This window comes from Diuraphis noxia, unplaced genomic scaffold, assembly GCF_037042655.1.
Source record: "Diuraphis noxia isolate RWA-SAM2 unplaced genomic scaffold, SU_Dnox_SAM2 contig0011, whole genome shotgun sequence".
Classification (NCBI taxonomy): domain Eukaryota; kingdom Metazoa; phylum Arthropoda; class Insecta; order Hemiptera; family Aphididae; genus Diuraphis; species Diuraphis noxia.
This window is the reverse complement of record NW_028301721.1, coordinates 508,148-527,263: the sequence shown is the minus strand read 5'-3', so window position 1 is coordinate 527,263 and position 19,116 is coordinate 508,148. Positions and strand designations below refer to the sequence as shown.

General features: G+C 26.9%; 2 protein-coding genes across 2 annotated transcripts; both read left to right on the top strand.

Annotated features, from left to right (window-relative positions):
* Window positions 1–691: 691 nt before the first annotated feature.
* LOC149054138 (uncharacterized) lies at window positions 692–10,447 on the top strand. Its single transcript, XM_089230624.1, has 2 exons — window positions 692–1,613; window positions 8,891–10,447. Exons 1-2 carry the CDS (start codon window positions 1,585–1,587, stop codon window positions 9,813–9,815), a joined length of 954 nt encoding a protein of 317 aa, XP_089086750.1. The 5' UTR covers window positions 692–1,584; the 3' UTR covers window positions 9,816–10,447.
* LOC149054139 (uncharacterized) lies at window positions 3,056–4,745 on the top strand. The gene has a single exon (XM_089230623.1). The coding sequence runs from the start codon at window positions 3,174–3,176 to the stop codon at window positions 4,743–4,745; it is 1,572 nt and encodes a 523-aa protein (XP_089086749.1). The 5' UTR covers window positions 3,056–3,173.
* Window positions 10,448–19,116: the final 8,669 nt, after the last annotated feature.

Here is a 19,116-nt window from a genome sequence, read left to right as displayed (position 1 = left end):
CTGTTAAACTAATCATACTTTTTATATTTTTATCGTTGAGTTTACATTATTTTACATCTAAAACACGTCTTTAAAATACATTTTGGTGAATATAAAAGGTCGTAAAAAATTTTTTTAAAACAGGTGATATTTCCGTTAAATATCGTCTAAAGTCATTCGTATTGAACTAATCATACTTTTTATATTTTTAACGTATAGTTCACATTATTTTACATCTAAAACACATCTTTACAATACATTTTGGTGAATATAAATGGTCGTAAAAAAATTTTGATAAACAGGTGATGAATCCGCTAAATATCGTCTTAAGTTATTTCTATTAAACTAATCATACTTTTTATATTTTTATCGTTAAGTTCACATTATTTTTCATCTAAAACACATCTTTACAATACATTTGGTGAAAATAAAAGGTCGTAAAAAAATTTTGAAAAACAGGTGATGAATCCGCTAAATATCGTCTTAATTCATTTCTATTAAACTAATCATACTTTTTATATTTTTATCGTTAAGTTCACATTTAGTACATTTAAAACAAGTCTGTACAATACTGCTATGGACTAGCGTCCCGCATTGTCTAGTTCACGGTCAACTAGGTACCAGCCGAACCAAGATAGGGTAGGATGCGACCAACTTTGTAATTATAAGAGAGAAAGCATCTCGTGGAAATCATTTACGTTAGGGCAACACGTAATCATGTGGTTAGACGACTATGAAAGATCGTTGATAGGTATGCACAGGATGTGGGATTATGCATCATTACAAAAGTTACAAGAAACAATGTCATAATGTATTATTATAATGTATATTTTTTCATAATAATAATAATGTTAATAATAATATAAATTATCGAAGTCTGTAGCCGCATGGGATACGCATTTAGCTCGTACGTGGGCGAGTGGCATTTCCGTCAATCTAGATAACTTTACCACATCCGTGAGAACAGCGACAAGAGCAAGTAGACTATGGGGAGTAGAGGGTAGCACTATATAAGGGACCCCGAAACGGCCTGTATTCAGACGCGACTTGACCAGACTAGCCAGAGCACCTTCACGCCAGTCTGTTGTTTAATTTAATTCATTGGACTTAGAAAATTTCTTATAAACAATATTCTGAACTTAGAAAATATTCGAATCAAACCGAATTTATTCTATCATTCAGAATACTTAACTTACATTCAGCTTTCATGTTATAAATAAATATATGTTTTATCACAATAAATAAACAATTAATCTAATTAAGAAGAATTCTACGTTGTGTAATTAACTCAAGAGTCACCTTCCAACCATCATCCTTGACTACTGATACCTGTAGGCGACGTGATCACTACATCTGGCGCAGTCGAGTACGGAACCCTAAGAAGAACATCAAAAAATTCAAGAGGAGAGAAAGCAGAATTTTTCGCAAAAAATAAATTTTTTCGAAAATTTTGAAAAATTCCACAACTTCGAGTCAAGAATTTCACGGAGGCAGTTCGACAGAATCACCGTTGGGGAACTGATCACTTTCCAACAACTCCGAGGGTCAAAAGAATCTACGTAGAGGTCAACAGTCGATAGCGCAGGAAAATCAGCTTCAGTCAAGATGAACCAAAATACGAAGACGACAGTATTGTGAGTTATAATTTTTGTGTAGTATTTAAGAGAATGTTTTTGTAAGCTTTGTGGGGTCGCGTCTCCTTTAGATTTTTTAGGATCTATCGTATAAAACACTTTTGGTGTGTGCACCTACACCACCATTAGAACATTAAATTCATAAATATATTATTTTTATATATAAATATAAATTAAATGATTAACTCAGATAATATATATACGTTTAATGAATATTATTGATTAATAATAGAATAAAATAAACAGGCACAAAAAAAAAAAAAAAAAAAAAAAAAAACCTAGGTAAAATAAAATAAAAGGATAACGTTATAACGAGAAATAATTTAATGAGAAATAATTGAGTATTGATAAATGAAAATAAGTGAATTGATAAATTTGAAGAATATTAAAAGATATATATATATAAATAATTGAGAATAATTGAGATTTTTAGTAAGGCAAGAAATAAGACCTTAGATTATAAAGTAATTGGGATATTGATAATTGTGATTTTTTGAGAAGGAAAGAGGTAAGACCTTATGATATATAGTAATTGAAATAAATAATAGTGATTTTTTTGGAAGGCAAGAGGTAAGACCTTATATGTTGATAATTGAGAATTAATTTGGAATTTTAGAAAAGGCGAGAAAATAAGTCCTTAGTTTTATGAATAAATATTGAGAATAATTATGAGATTTTGTTGAAAAAGATATATAATATAATGTGTGCGCGCACAGTTTATTGAGAATAGATATTGAATATATAGTAAAAAGGAAATTATAGAAAAATGATGAATAAATGATAAATGATATATGATAAATGATAAATGATAAATGATAAATGATAAATGATAAATGTTAAATGAATAATTGAAGTATAGAGAAAATAATTGAGAATAATAAGAAATAAAATTTTGAAGTGAAAGAAAGTAATTTTAGAACCGGTTCGAATTAGATTTAAATAGTATATAATATTAGATATAAAATAATATATAATATTAGATAAATATAATAGCATAAATATAGTCCACATTAAGTAAAAATAGTATAATAAATAAATTAAAGTAGTCTAGAATAAGTTATAATAGTTTAAATAAATTTGAATTAGAATTATTAATTAAGATTTAATAAAAATAATAAATAAGTTTATAAGTAGTTTTGCGATATATTAATTTAATTATTTTATTTGGAGTAATTAACCAAAAGATAAATAAATATACATAGAGGCGTAATATTTAATAGTAGTAATGATATAATTAATGCGTTAGTGTGAGTGCAGTTTATAGTAAAACTGATATAAAATAAATACGTAATATAAAACAAAAACATCGCGGAACACGATTTTTTTTTTATATATAATAAATGACGTGTTACGGAATCGAATAAATAATAAAAGTAATATTGAGTATAGAAATCGAAGTTGAGAATAAAGGTATTTAGAAAATAAAATATATTAAATATTATATAGTTGAATAAATAAATAAGAATAAATATTAGAAAGTTATTGAGGGAAGAATAAATGTTATTTTTATGAAATAAATAAAATTATTTTTCAAAGTTTAAATGAATAAAAAATATATTGATGAATAAAAATTCAGGGGAAATACAAGACATTTTGACAGGAAGCATATTAGTAACATCTGACGACGAAACTAGAGACGTAGGTGTTCAAGTAGACAGCAACGAGGGGGCTGTAGTAGTCCAAACAAAGACAAATATCGTTAAAACAGAACAAACATTAATTAATTTAGATATACCAGAAGAGTATAAATATTCACAAGATTGTGATAGGGAAAAATATTTAAGAGCAGTTAAAGATAAAGAATTTTTAAATTTAACTTTTAAGTCTTTAAGTCCAGCAAGTGATAGTGATAGTACAATAAAGAAACGAACAGGTTTACGAACTGACAAAGGGGTAGTACACGTACAATTACCAAACATAACTCGAACGAAAAAAATAAAAACAATGGCTGAAATGGATATAGATAAAGCCACAGCTTTGATTCCGGTGTGTACAGGAGCAAAGAATGTATCAGAATTTATTAATACATGTGATATCGCGGTAAAATCGGTAGATAAAAGTAACTTACCATTATTAATAAAAATAATAAACTCGAAATTAGCAGGTAATGCACTAGAGGCAACAAAATATAGGGACACAGAAAAATGGGAGGATATAAAGTCAATTTTAAAGGGAGCATTTGAACATAGAGCATCTGAGAGAACGTTAACAATAGGATTAAATTTCGCGCGTATGAAAGAAAATGAGGACGTAACTAGTTTCGCAGGACGAGTTGAAGAATTATTTTATAAATTATGTAAGGAAGGTTCGAAAGATATGACAGAAGAGGAAAGCAAAGTATATAAAAAACAACTTAAAAATCAAGCATTAATAATTTTTGTAAACGGTCTACCGAAACATTTAAATTTAGCACTAAAAGCTAGGGATCCAAAAACGTTAGAAACTGCTATGCAATTCGCAAAAGATGAGGAAATGGAACATAATGCTAACTTACAAATGGAAAAATTACAAAAAGATTTAGAAAAACAAAATTTAAACGGAAATAGTAATACATCGGGAAATAATTTCAAACAAAATAATAATAGTCAAAATTTTAATCGCGGTAACAATAACTATGGTGGTCAGAATAACGGATATAACAATAATAATAATAATAATTTCAGACGTAGTAACGGTTATAATAATTTTAATCGAAGTTTTAATCGCGGCGGATATAACGGGTATGGACGACAAAATTTTGCTAATAATAATAATCAGCGTTATAATAATCAGAATATGACAACTAATAATAATAATAATAATAATAATAATGCATGTTATAATTGTGGAAAAAATGGTCATTTAGCAAGAGATTGTAGATTACCAAGGCAAAATAACGATAGACAGTTCGGTACCAATAATAGGCAACAAAATGCAAATAATAATACGCGTACAATTAATAATAATAATGGACAACTACATTGTAGCTATTGCAATAAAGTGGGACATGAAATTGTAAACTGTTATACTAAATTACGTAATGAAAGGAATAATTCTAATGTTTCAAAAAACTCGATGGTGCCAACTCAGGGCGTCAGGTTGGTGCAGGAAATAATAGACGCAGAATCGCCATTAAACAATGTTTACATGTAACAACCGTAATATATAATAATCACGTAACAGTAGAATCACCTAATTTTAGTACAAAAACAATTAAATTATTATTAGACACAGGTAGCGATTTAAATATTGTTAAAATAAATAAATTAATAGGCAAAACGGTAATAGACGAAAATCAGAAAATATATTTAAAAGGGATAAATGAAAAAATAGTACCGACTATAGGAAAAACTAAAATTAAATTAATAATTGATAAAAAAGAATTTATAACAGAATTTCAAGTAGTGAATAAGCAATTTCCGGTTGAAGGCGATGGCATTTTAGGACATACATTTTTAGTAGATAATAATGCAGTTATAGATATTGCAAATAATATTTTAACAATAAAAAATAATGATGAAATAAATGATGATAAAATATGTTTTAGTTTAGAACCTAGAACGGAAACAATAGTATCGATTAACATTGCAGATAAAAACATGAATAATAAAAATATTTTAATAAATAAGCAACAGTTATCAGCAGATGTATATTGTGCTAATATATATAATACAGTCAGGGACGGGAAAATTATAATAAGTGTGTTAAATATATCGGAGGCGAGACAGGATATAAAAGTAGGTCAAGTTAATAGAATATCATACGAATACGACATTGACACTGACATTAATGAAATAAATAATATACAAAATAATAATGAACGCGTAAATAAAATAAGGAATTTAATTAGGAGCGATCATTTAAATTCGGAAGAACGCGAATCGATAATAAAAATTTGTGAACAATATGCCGACATATTTCATTTAGAAAATGATTATTTAACAATAACAACAGCAGCGGAACACGTAATTAAAATACCTAAAGACACTCCACCTATTCACAAACGACCGTATCGTATCCCTTTTTCACAACAAAAAATAATTCAAGAACAAATAGAACAAATGGAACGGGATGATATTATAGAAAAATCTATGAGTCCTTTTAATGCACCACTATTATTAGTAAAGAAAAAATCTGATGCGTCGGGAAAAGAAAAATTTAGAATAGTTATAGATTTTAGAGCACTCAATGATGTAACTATAAATGAATTTCACCCTTTACCAAATATTACGGAAATATTAGATCAATTAGGACAGTGCCAACTCTTTTCAATAGTAGATTTAAAGAGTGGGTACCACCAAATTTCGTTATCTAAAGATTCTAGGGAACTTACAGCTTTTTCGACAAGTCAAGGACACTATCATTATAAACGTATGAGTATGGGACTTGCGTCCGCACCAAGTACATTTGCTAAGGCTATGGCTAATGTGATGGCAGGTTTAATAGGTATAAAATGTCTCGTATATTTAGATGATATAATTATATATGGAAAAAATTTGAATGATCACAATAAAAAATTAATCGATGTATTCGAACGATTACGTATTCATAATTTAAAAATAGAACCAGATAAATGCGAATTTCTTAAAAAGGAATGTTTATTTTTAGGTCATATAATTTCAGAACATGGAATTAAACCAGATCCAAATAAAATTACTTCAGTTATGAATTTTCCGACACCGAAAAATGTTAAACAAATTAAAAGTTTTTTAGGACTTAGCGGTTACTACCGAAAATTCATAAATAATTATAGTTCTATAGCTAATCCAATGACAAATCTTTTAAAGAAGGACGTAAAATTTAATTGGGATGATAAATGCCAACAAGCTTTTGATAAATTAAAAACAATACTTTGTTCAGAACCAATTTTGCAATACCCAGATTTTACAAAAAAATTCATACTTACAACCGATGCTAGTGGTAAAGCACTAGGGGCAATTTTATCACAAGGCAAAATAGGGAGTGACTTACCAATTTCTTATGCATCACGAACATTAAACAAATCGGAATTAAATTATTCAACGACAGAGCTAGAATGTTTAGCAATAATATTCGGAGTAAAACAATTTAGACCTTATCTATATGGCAGAAAATTTATAATATTTACTGATCATAGACCATTATCATGGTTATTTAATTTAAAAGATCCTTTGTCCAAATTAGCGAGATGGCGTATTGAACTTGAACAATATAATTATGAAATTAGATATAAACCGGGAGTACAAAATTCGAACGTAGACGCATTAAGCAGAATGTATAATATTAACGAAATTAAAGAAGAAAGTTACGCAACATTTTTAGAAAAATTCGAAACAATAATGATAACAAATAAAAACGTAAAAGAAGTACACGGTGAATTATTAGAATCGCCAAGCGAGTATCATATAGTATCAGAGATAGAAAAATATTATAATTTTATATCAGGAATTAATTACGAACTAAAGCAAAAATTTGGGAAAGATAAAATATTAAAAGCAAATAAAGACTTAGGCGATGTCGTAAAGTTTAAACATGAAGATAGGTATATAATATTTTTAATAACAAAAACTAAAGAAAAACAATTGACAACATATGAAAATATGCATTTAGCATTGTTAAATTTAAAATATTTTTGTCAGAAACATAATTTAAGTAAACTAGCTATGAATCAACTAGGACGAAAAGATGGATTAGAATGGGCTAAAGTGAGATCGATGATTCGATATGTATTTCGTAATACAAATATAGAAATAATAATTTGTTCTAAATTAGAATATACTAAAGAAGAAAAATTAATAATTTTTAAACAATTTCATGATTCTAAATTAGGGGGGCACGGTGGAATACACAGAACATTAAAAAAGATAAAAAGACAATTTAATTGGCCAAATTTAAAGGAAGAAGTAAAAGAATATATAAAAAATTGTCCTTCGTGTCAAACGAACAAAAATACAAATAAACACCATAGGAGTCCGATGGTCATTACTACTACGAGTACTAAACCATTTGAAAAAATATTTTTAGATATTGTAGGACCTTTATTAACCACTGAAACAGGAAATACGTATATTTTAACAATGATGGACGATTTATCGAAATATTCGTTAGCAATACCTCTTGAAAATCATACAGCAAATAATGTAGCAAGAGCTTTCGTAGAAGGATTTGTTTGTGTCCACGGTCTTCCAGAGACAATTTTGACAGATCAGGGTACAGATTTTCTTAGTAAAATTTTCGCGGAAGTATGCAAATTATTAAAAATAAATAAAATAAATTCGAGTCCTTACCATCCACAAACAAACGGTAGTTTAGAACGATCACATAGGACACTAGCCGAATATCTAAGACATTACGTAGATAAAGATTTAAAAAACTGGGATAAATTATTACCATACGCATTGTTTGTATATAACACAACGGAACACACGGCGACAAATTATCAGCCATATGCGTTAGTATACGGGAGAGAAATCGATATACCAGTTAAATTAAAGTGTAATCCGGAACCTAGATATAATTATGACGACTATATTTACGATTTAAAATACAAAATGCAATTGTCACACCAAGTTGCCAGGGAAAGATTAATTAATAGGAAAATAAAATCGAAAAAACAATACGATAAAAAAGAGCATAACGAAAATTATAACGTAAAAGATTTAATATTGCTTAAAGATAATACACAAAAAAATAAATTAAGTCCTTTATGGAAGGGACCATATGAAGTTTTAGACGTGTTAGACACGGAAAATATAATTATTTTACGAAACAGAAAACAAGTGACGGTACACAAAAATGATGTAAAGAAATATTACGATAATAATGAGCAAATATAAATATATAAATTTAAGATAAATAGAATTAAGTAAAATTTACATAAAAAAAAAAAAAAAAAAATTTATTTTAATTATAGGAATAGGAACAAAAGATTCGTGATAGAATTGGAAAAACGAATTATACTTGGGGAACACGATACCAGTACTGTGGGAAAGAATCAAATACCTAAATGTTTATTAGAACACATAAAAAAGGCAAATTTTATGCTAAACGAAGTTTTCTCGGAAGAAGAATTAGAAATAATTATACGAAACATAACGAGATTTATGTATGACATGACACAAAATCACGGACATATAAACAGATATCGTTGCAGGGATTTAATAAGTTACATAGGCCATGTACCAAAACCAGAGGATTTGTTGTATTATTTAGATAAAGTTAACTTGTAAAAGAAAAAAAAAAAAAAAAACACTAATTTAGAAATAAGAGTAATTATAAGATATAAATAAGTATAATAAGTTAAATTGATAATATTATAGATTAATGATCATATGGGCAGTCAAAGGACAACAAACAGCGATTGGAGACTATGTGGTGGGAACAACAATTTCGTATAGTTATGAGGACAATGTAAAAATTAGAAATGTATCGGGTGAATTTGACGACGAATTCGAATTACCTTTAGCAAAACCATGTAACATAGCTTTAGTACGAATCAAATGTATAATGATAAGAGATCCACCACTATTTGACATTGAATTAGTAGAAGTACCATTAACATATTATTTACAAAAAGAATGTACAATGTACATAAAAAGTGTAGATGGAACGGAATACGAACCTATAAAAATACCAGTAACATACAATTTCCTAAAATTTAAATTAATAAACAATTATACAGATTATGTAATATCTAAACAAAAACAAACATATACAACGTTAAAACCAGAAAATTATATACTAAAAAATCAAAATGTAACCATAACTACAAATAAAGAGGGAATAAATATAGCATCACTAAGTAGCAATAGTACCAACATTGATAAAATATTAACTACAAATAACATATCTAAAATAACAACTATGATGTATAATTCAAGTTTAACGATACCACAAGTAACGGAACAAACTACGTTTAAAAATGATTTAACAACAAATACGGAATTATATGAACTAGGTTATACAGAATCCACCAATAATAATAACGAAAATATCACAGAACAGAAATATATAATACAATTAAAAAATTTAAAAAAGGATGTAAAAAATACAGATAATACCAGAATGGGAACTAATAAAATATTTAGTTACATAATGTATGTTATTTCAGGTGCGTTCCTGATAACAATAATGTTAATAATAATGATACTACATAATAGATATAAATGCGTAGATAGAAACAGATATAGGTATGCGATGCAACAATTGATGGAAATACCAGAAATTGAAGTAACGGAAATTTAAAAGGAAAAATAATAATAATATTAGAATAAGTGAATGAAATAAATTCCACATGGGATGTTTCTTTAGAATTAGAATTAGAAATGATAGTATTAGACGCAATAGGAATATAAATAACTAAAATATATGTAGGAAATTAAAATAGTAAAAATAATTATAAAGTATAATAATCTAAACGTGTAATAGTCATTAAATTAGAGGTAAATAATAGAATCATAAAAAGTAAAAAAATGAATGAATGTTAGAGACGTGATTAACTGATTGCATATCTGTGTCAACGGAGAAAAGAAAAAGAAGCCGGTGGGTGTTGCGACTATATTCTATTGGAACGAGCAACCACCGACACTAAAAGGAGATGAGACGATAGAACAATTAGTTATTTACGAAAGAATGGAAAATTCAGCACTTAAAAGTTTCAATGAGACTAGAGATAGGGCATGGATTTGGCCAAACGATGATAAAATGTTAAATAATGGTATAAGAAATAATACCTAAATAAAAATAATATAATAAATTTAGAATTATAAAACCAAAATATAGATTAAGTAAATAATAACTAGAATATAAGACATTATTTTATGAAACATAATTATAAAATTTAAAATTTAAAATAACTTATATAGAGAAACTTTATTGTAACAGAAAAAAGTCACACAAGTTCGTGATAATGGAATTTGAGTTTTCAATGGTGAATAGGACAAGTATGGTGTTGATATCAGGAGCGATATCAAACAGTTTGGACAAGTGCAAGGTACGCAAACTTGAAGGGAGACCACTCCTCTTGCCACTTCATGATGAAATACGACCAATGAAAAATCATGAACTACTGTTGGCCAAGAAGGAGATAAAAAGAATATTTAAATGCAAAGAAGTACTGCAAAAAGCTTGCCTAGAACAACTAGACAAAAGTTTAAGATCAACTATAAACAACCTAAGTCCGTCATTTATTGAAAATTACATCACAAAAGGAGACACAACTAATGTAGTAGTATTTTGGAACGGAAATTCGGATTTAAACGTCTTAAAAAGATTAGACATAAACAGATTCCCAGTATTAAACATAACGTGTTATGACACTAAATTCAATGGCACTTTTACAATATTGTTAGAAAATTTAAATACAAAAAGGACAATCTTCGAGTACGAAATAGGTACATTCAAAAAAACAGGAAGACTATTGAATTTAGAGGAAACACACGGGATGGTTTGTAATAAAAAACATAGATTAACGTATGCTCACGATCCGAGAACTGATGTAAAATTGACAAAATGTATTTTTGATTTTATGGTAAGGAAAGTGAAATACGATAATCTAATAAGACATTTTTGAAAAAAAAAAAAAATAAAAATACGTAAGGGTTCAATGTAAAGTAAATACACAAAAGAAAAAATACTACTACAAAAGTTAATAAATATTAATATAAAGTTTAATTTAGATTAATTTAAAAAAAAAAAAAAATAAATTTAAATATATATAAAATTAAATTTTTTTTTTAAGTATAAGTAATTTAGCAAAATCATTAAATATAATATTTAAATGTCTGCTATAAAAGAGAATATTAGTACAGTCATTACGAATTATGAGAATTCTAACAGAGATCTTATAATCAGAATGGATCTGTGTTTGATTCTTGTAATTTAACTTGGGCATATATCTACACGAAAGAGTAACAGAGACAGTTGAACAATTAGAAGTCTGATTATGAATTTTAAATATTTGAATAATAATAGTTGTGACTTCTAGTGGTTCACATGTTAAAAATACTATATAAAAATACATAAAATAATTATAATCTGAACTACACGAGAAAGATAAAATCACAACGGTAATTAAAAATCAAAATAATAATAATCAATTCGACCACCATGTTCGTCTTGAAAAACTTTTTTTTTACATATAAGTTTTTTCGCGCATCAAAGATTGAATGGATGATAATCCACTAAAATAAACAATAGTAAAACAAAATGACAAATAAAATAAATGACAATAATATATTATATATATATATAAGAAATCTAATAATGAATTTAATAATGATAATGATAAAGAACTCTTTAAGTAAATAACATAGAAATAATAAAGTGGTGAGGGATGATATTAGACATAAGATATTCATATTATATTAATCAATTAATTTAAAAAAAAAAAAAAAAAAAATGTATTATTTAATCACTTTATATTCACATAGAAATAAGAAAACATATGGGAATGATATATTTTAATGTAATTATATGGGATTATGGAATTAATATTATATAAAAGGGTGAGTAACACTTAATATAAAAACTAACACTAACCAAATATACTAACATATTAAAGGAAATATATATATATTGTAATACTAATCACATATTTTAATGTAATAACTAAATCGTAGACTTGTTGTAATACAAAAATATATATTTTATTGTACTAACAAAAATACTATTGTAATCAAAAATGACAAACATGAAATGTAACAATATATAATTGTAAATGCTTCATGCATATATAATATTGAATGTAAAACATAAAATATGAAATTAATGAAAATTGTATTGTAAACAAGTTATTTGAACTTGTGAAAATATTAATGTAACATAACTATATTGTACACAGATTGATTGATTTCTGTCTTTAAAAACATAAATCAATTTTTTAGAGGGGAGGTGCTATGGACTAGCGTCCCGCATTGTCTAGTTCACGGTCAACTAGGTACCAGCCGAACCAAGATAGGGTAGGATGCGACCAACTTTGTAATTATAAGAGAGAAAGCATCTCGTGGAAATCATTAACGTTAGGGCAACACGTAATCATGTGGTTAGACGACTATGAAAGATCGTTGATAGGTATGCACAGGATGTGGGATTATGCATCATTACAAAAGTTACAAGAAACAATGTCATAATGTATTATTATAATGTATATTTTTTCATAATAATAATAATGTTAATAATAATATAAATTATCGAAGTCTGTAGCCGCATGGGATACGCATTTAGCTCGTACGTGGGCGAGTGGCATTTCCGTCAATCTAGATAACTTTACCACATCCGTGAGAACAGCGACAAGAGCAAGTAGACTATGGGGAGTAGAGGGTAGCACTATATAAGGGACCCCGAAACGGCCTGTATTCAGACGCGACTTGACCAGACTAGCCAGAGCACCTTCACGCCAGTCTGTTGTTTAATTTAATTCATTGGACTTAGAAAATTTCTTATAAACAATATTCTGAACTTAGAAAATATTCGAATCAAACCGAATTTATTCTATCATTCAGAATACTTAACTTACATTCAGCTTTCATGTTATAAATAAATATATGTTTTATCACAATAAATAAACAATTAATCTAATTAAGAAGAATTCTACGTTGTGTAATTAACTCAAGAGTCACCTTCCAACCATCATCCTTGACAACTGATACCTGTAGGCGACGTGATCACTACAATACATTTTGGTGAATAAAAAAAATAGAAAAAAAATTTGGTAAAAAATGGTGATAAATCCGCTAAATATCGTCTTAAGTCATTTCTATTAAAATAATCATACTTTTTATATTTTTAACGTTAATTTGACATTCTTTGACATCTAAAACACGTCTCTACAATACATTTGATTGAATATAAAATATCGTAAAAAAATTTCTGAAAAAATTTGATTAAAAATTGTGTTGAGTCCGCTAATTATCATCTTAAGTCATTTCTGTTAAACTAATCATACTTTTTATATTTTTATCGTTGAGTTTACATTATTTTACATCTAAAACACGTCTTTAAAATACATTTTGGTGAATATAAAAGGTCGTAAAAAATTTTTTTAAAACAGGTGATATTTCCGCTAAATATCGTCTAAAGTCATTCGTATTGAACTAATCATACTTTTTATATTTTTAACGTATAGTTCACATTATTTTACATCTAAAACACATCTTTACAATACATTTTGGTGAATATAAATGGTCGTAAAAAAATTTTGATAAACAGGTGATGAATCCGCTAAATATCGTCTTAAGTTATTTCTATTAAACTAATCATACTTTTTATATTTTTATCGTTAAGTTCACATTATTTTTCATCTAAAACACATCTTTACAATACATTTGGTGAAAATAAAAGGTCGTAAAAAAATTTTGAAAAACAGGTGATGAATCCGCTAAATATCGTCTTAATTCATTTCTATTAAACTAATCATACTTTTTATATTTTTATCGTTAAGTTCACATTTAGTACATTTAAAACACGTCTGTTCAATACATTTGGGTGAATACAAAAAATAGAAAAAAAATTTGGTAAAAAATGGTGATGAATCCGCTAAATGTTGTCTTAAGTCATTTGTATTGAACATATCATACTTTTTATATTTTTTTCGTTAAGTTCACATTCTTTGACTTCTAAAACACGTCTGTACATTACATTTGGGTGAATTTAAAAGATCGTAAATAAATTTGGGAAAAAATTCGGTAAAAAATGGTGATGAGTCCGCTAAATATTATAGCTAAGCATATTACTGAAGTGGAGTGTGACCTTAACATCACATATAATAAAACTATGGGAGACACACCTTTCCATGTATTGTATGGCTATTTTCCCAGTTTCAAGGATGACGTATTGCGACATTTGTTTAAAAATGATGTATGGCCGTATGGGATGATTCTACAAGACTTCAGAAGAGGGAACTCGAACGTATAGCAATAGTGCATGAAATGTGGAAACTTAGGTATGATTTAAAGCACTCCAGGCCAATCGTTTACAGGGATGGAGACATTGTCCACATAAAGAGACCCCCTGAAGCAATGGGTGAATAAGCGAAACTATAACCTAAGTATCGTGGACCACTCATTGTGACACAAGGGCTACCTAATGATGTATACAGTGTGTCAGCATTGCGAGCAGGAGAAGGGAGACAATATGCGACTACTGTCTACGTATCTCAGATGAAATCATATTATTTGTCTAACTCAGATGAGGATGAGGATGACAAGCAATCTAGTACAACCTCAGAACAACAATGTTTAGCAGGAGAGGCTGACCCAGACAGACCACAAGAAGAAACTGCAGAACAGTTATCAAAGTCTATTGCTGTACTCTCACCAGATGTAGCAAAAACAACTAGGATAATGCGACCACCGAGATGGCATGAGGATTATAAAATGTGATTACTTTATACTACGTTGGTCCTTTTTGTTTACCATATCTACACTAATTTGTATATACTGTGAGGCAATATTGTAATTATGTATGTTTGTATAGGTACGTAATTCAATTTTATGCTTAAAATACAAAACGTAGTTCCTCCTACAGACTTAAATTTAAAGAACCAGGATGTTTCTAATATGATGTTGATTGTATTATTTTTTCTTATATATATATATATATATATATATATATACATATAGTAAGAATTCTTTACTTGCTATGTAAACTAGTGCTTAATTGTTTATTATTTTTTTTTTCGTCTATTATCAAAATGTGTAAGATGTAAAAGTAATGGATTAAGTTTAAAATTAACTTTTTATTTACTATTAATTAATTATTAACCATTAAAATGTATTTATTTTTTTATATACAGGGTATTTGATTTATCAAACAACACTAATTTTTTCAAAAATTATTGACTTTTTTCAAATATTTTTTTCAAAATTGTAGATCTCCTTGAATTGTATATATTTTTTATATTTTCACCCTTGTAATTATTAGGTAAACCACTATCAACTTTTAATTTTCAAATGGTAACCTATACTTAAAATTTCATAAATTAATAAAGCTATTTTTTTTTATTAATTATTACGTTAAAATTTCGAATTTAGCGCTAGTAGTTTATGAGTTATAGGTATTTAAAGTTTAGATTGGTGGAATGGAGTGGTACGGGGTTACCCCGTAAAATGTTTGTCCACTACTCTGCTTGTCTAAACATAAAATACTTATAACTCATAAACTACTCGTCCTAAATTTGATTTTTATGAATCAAAATACTTAGAATAATATTCTGCTTTGGAATATGAAATTAAAAACTATGTTGTCATTCAAAAAAGTAAAAAACTTAAAAAATATTTAAAAATATAATTTTTTAATAAAAGCGTTGGTTTTTCAACAACTTGAAACTATGTAAAAAAATATTTTGAAAAAAGTCATCAATACTTTTTTTTCAAAATGTTAAATATCCACTAAATAATTTAAATTTTCATAAATATTTTTATGTTAGTATATATATACAATACATTGAATACATGTTCTCGATAATATTACTCTTTTGAGACTAAATTCAAATTTCCTCTTAAATACAAGAATTCCAATAATCAATTTTTGAATCACGTCTTTAATAGTAAAAATAATTTTATCCATTAGAGGAATTAATAAAATAAACATATGGTGTAAATTTCAGGTTATTACAATCATTCGTTTTTGAATAACTTTAAAATAAGAATATCGGAAGGTACACGAGAAATTGAGTGAATATCCAATGTTGTAATTCAAATGGTCATCATAAACTGATAAACATTAATTAATTTGACTTTTCGGTAGGAATTTTATTATTTGATAAAAGTATACAAACTCATGAAGATTCTTGTATTTAATTTTCAAATCTTAGATTTAAAAAGATACATTTTTATAAATTTCCAACTCAAAATAAATTTCAAATGTTATTGATTTTTACCTACTTTGTCAAAATTCGAAATTATTAAAAACATTTTTGCTATGTATTTTTAATATTTTTTTACTGTCATTTATAAAAAAAAAAAAACTAAAAAAATCAAAATTACAACTTAATTTCTTTTCTGTTTTCCTCGATGGTTTTGAAAACGTCCAGGAACGAAAAAAAATAAACTCACCAGTGCACTAACTAGATTCACTATCTAACCAGAAAACCTACTGAAGTTTAAAATCAAAGCATTATTACTTCGACAATTTGTCGTGTAAAAAGACACAAAAAATAAATGAATAAATAAAAAAAACACATCATTTTAAAATCGCTCGGCTCAGAATCTAAAATTGATGATATACGTAACTAGGTTAGAATATTTTTATTCGAAACTGTATTTATCAATTTATATTTGAATAAATATTACTGTGAAACTTGTAAATTTATATTGTAATTTTTATGATTTTAAATAAAATTAATACACTCGCTACTTCAATAAAATATAATATTATATATGTTTTATGGGACCTCTTTGTTAAATACATTTAACTGCAAGCGACGGTCACTTGCCAATATTCGCTGGCAGAACTATACCACAAAAATTAGGGGGGGGGGGAGGCTGTGAGTATTAAAAAAATGATTAACGTCTAATTGAATGATAATTTTGAATTCTAAATAATCCGAGAATTCGATGGAATACCGATGCTACGTTTTTTGGCATACATATTGAGGTTGGTAACGATTTGTTAACAAACATTAATTTAATTCTGAACGAAAAAGTTAAAACACAGGCAAACAAAAATATTTAAAACCAAAAAAAAATTAGATTTTAGGTATTATAAGTAAATGGACATATTTTTTTACGTAAAGTTTTGTAGTTTGTATACCAATACAAAAAAAGATGCCTAATAAACATCTTTACTTTGCCAAATTTTTTGAGAATTATAAATTTATAGTAATATTTTGATTTTATATCATTAGAACTGCAGGACCTTGTATTAAGTTTTCAAGTTTTTGATCAAGCAAAACATTAAAACTAGATGGATAAATATGTTATTAGAGTTTCAAGAAGGTCTCATAATATAAAATTGTTATAGTTTAGAATATTTTTAAATGTTTTTAAGAAGAAAAACAATTTAGTAGGTAATACAATATCAACTGTTTAAATAATAGGTATTGCAAATTAAATATGCCACTCTTTGCCCGTTGTTACATTAAATACAGATGTACAATCGACATTGTATACGTGGCCTAGGAGAATATAAGGTATAGAAAAAAATTATTTTCTATCAAAACGTTGAATATCCACTAAATAATTTAAATTTTCATAAATATTTTTATGTTAGTATTTCTATACAATACATTGAATACATGGTCTCGATAATATTACTCTTTTGAGACTAAATTCAAAATTCCTCTTAAATTGTATGAATTTCAACTATCAATTTTTGAATCGTGCTGTCCAATTAGTAATACTAACATTTCAATGTTAGAATATTGACGGTTTGATATCAAAAATGAAATATAAATAAAAATAATATAACAACGTAAATTAACATATTTTATAATACCGATATGTTTTGCATTAGTTTTTTGATGTTATTATAAGAATTGTGGAAAGTTGTGTTGTGTTTTCCAGTTTTTTGACACAGCAAAAAATTAGTTATCGATAAAATTATGTTATTATAATTTCAAGTAGAATTGTTGGTATTTATTCGATTATTTGTATAAAAAAATTTGTATAAAAATTTGTATAAAAAAATTTTGAATTGCAGGTGATGAATCCGCTAAATATCGTCTTAAGTTATTTCTATTAAACTAATCATACTTTTTATATTTTTACGTTAAGTTCACATAATTTTACATCTTAAACACGTCTTTAGAATGCATCAAAAAAATTTTGATAAACAGGTGATGAATACGCTAAATATCGTCTTAAGTTATTTCTATTAAACTAATCATACTTTTTATATTTTTAACGTATAGTTCACATTATTTTACATCTAAAACACATCTTTACAATACATTTTGGTGAATATAAAAGGTCGTCAAAAAATTTTGATAAACAGGTGATGAATCCGCTAAATATCGTCTTAAGTCATTTCTATTAAAATAATCATACTTTTTATATTTTTAACGTTAATTTCACATTCTTTGACATCTAAATCACGTCTCTACAATACATTTGGTTGAATATAAAAGGTCGTAAATAAATTTTGAAAAACAGGTGATGAATCCACTAAATATCGTCTTAAGTCATTTCTATTAAACTAATCATACTTTTTATTTTTTTAACGTATAGTTCACATTATTTTACATTTAAAACACATCTTTACAATACATTTTGGTGAATATAAAAGGTCGTAAAAAAATTTTGATAAACAGGTGATGAATCCGCTAAATATCGTCTTAAGTTATTTCTATTAAACTAATCATACTTTTTATATTTTTAACGTATAGTTCACATTATATTACATCTAAAGCACATCTTTACAATACATTTTGTTGAATATAAAAGGTCGTCAAAAAATTTTGATAAACAGGTGATGAATCCGCTAAATATTATCTTAAGTTATTTCTATTAAACTAATCATACTTTTTATATTTTTAACGTTTAGTTCACATTATTTTACACCAAAAAAACGTCTTTACAATACATTTGGGAGAATATAAAAGGTCGAA

What these genes read in the sequence shown, in the direction of transcription:
- LOC149054138 (XM_089230624.1), top strand. Translation starts at nt 1,585, where the DNA reads ATGAACCAAAATACGAAGACGACAGTATT. An exon ending in AATACGAAGACGACAGTATT is followed by an intron (nt 1,614 to 8,890) that starts GTGAGTTATAAT and finishes ATAATATTATAG; the next exon opens with ATTAATGATCATATGGGCAG.
- LOC149054139 (XM_089230623.1), top strand. Translation starts at nt 3,174, where the DNA reads ATGAATAAAAATTCAGGGGAAATACAAGACATTTTGACAGGAAGCATA.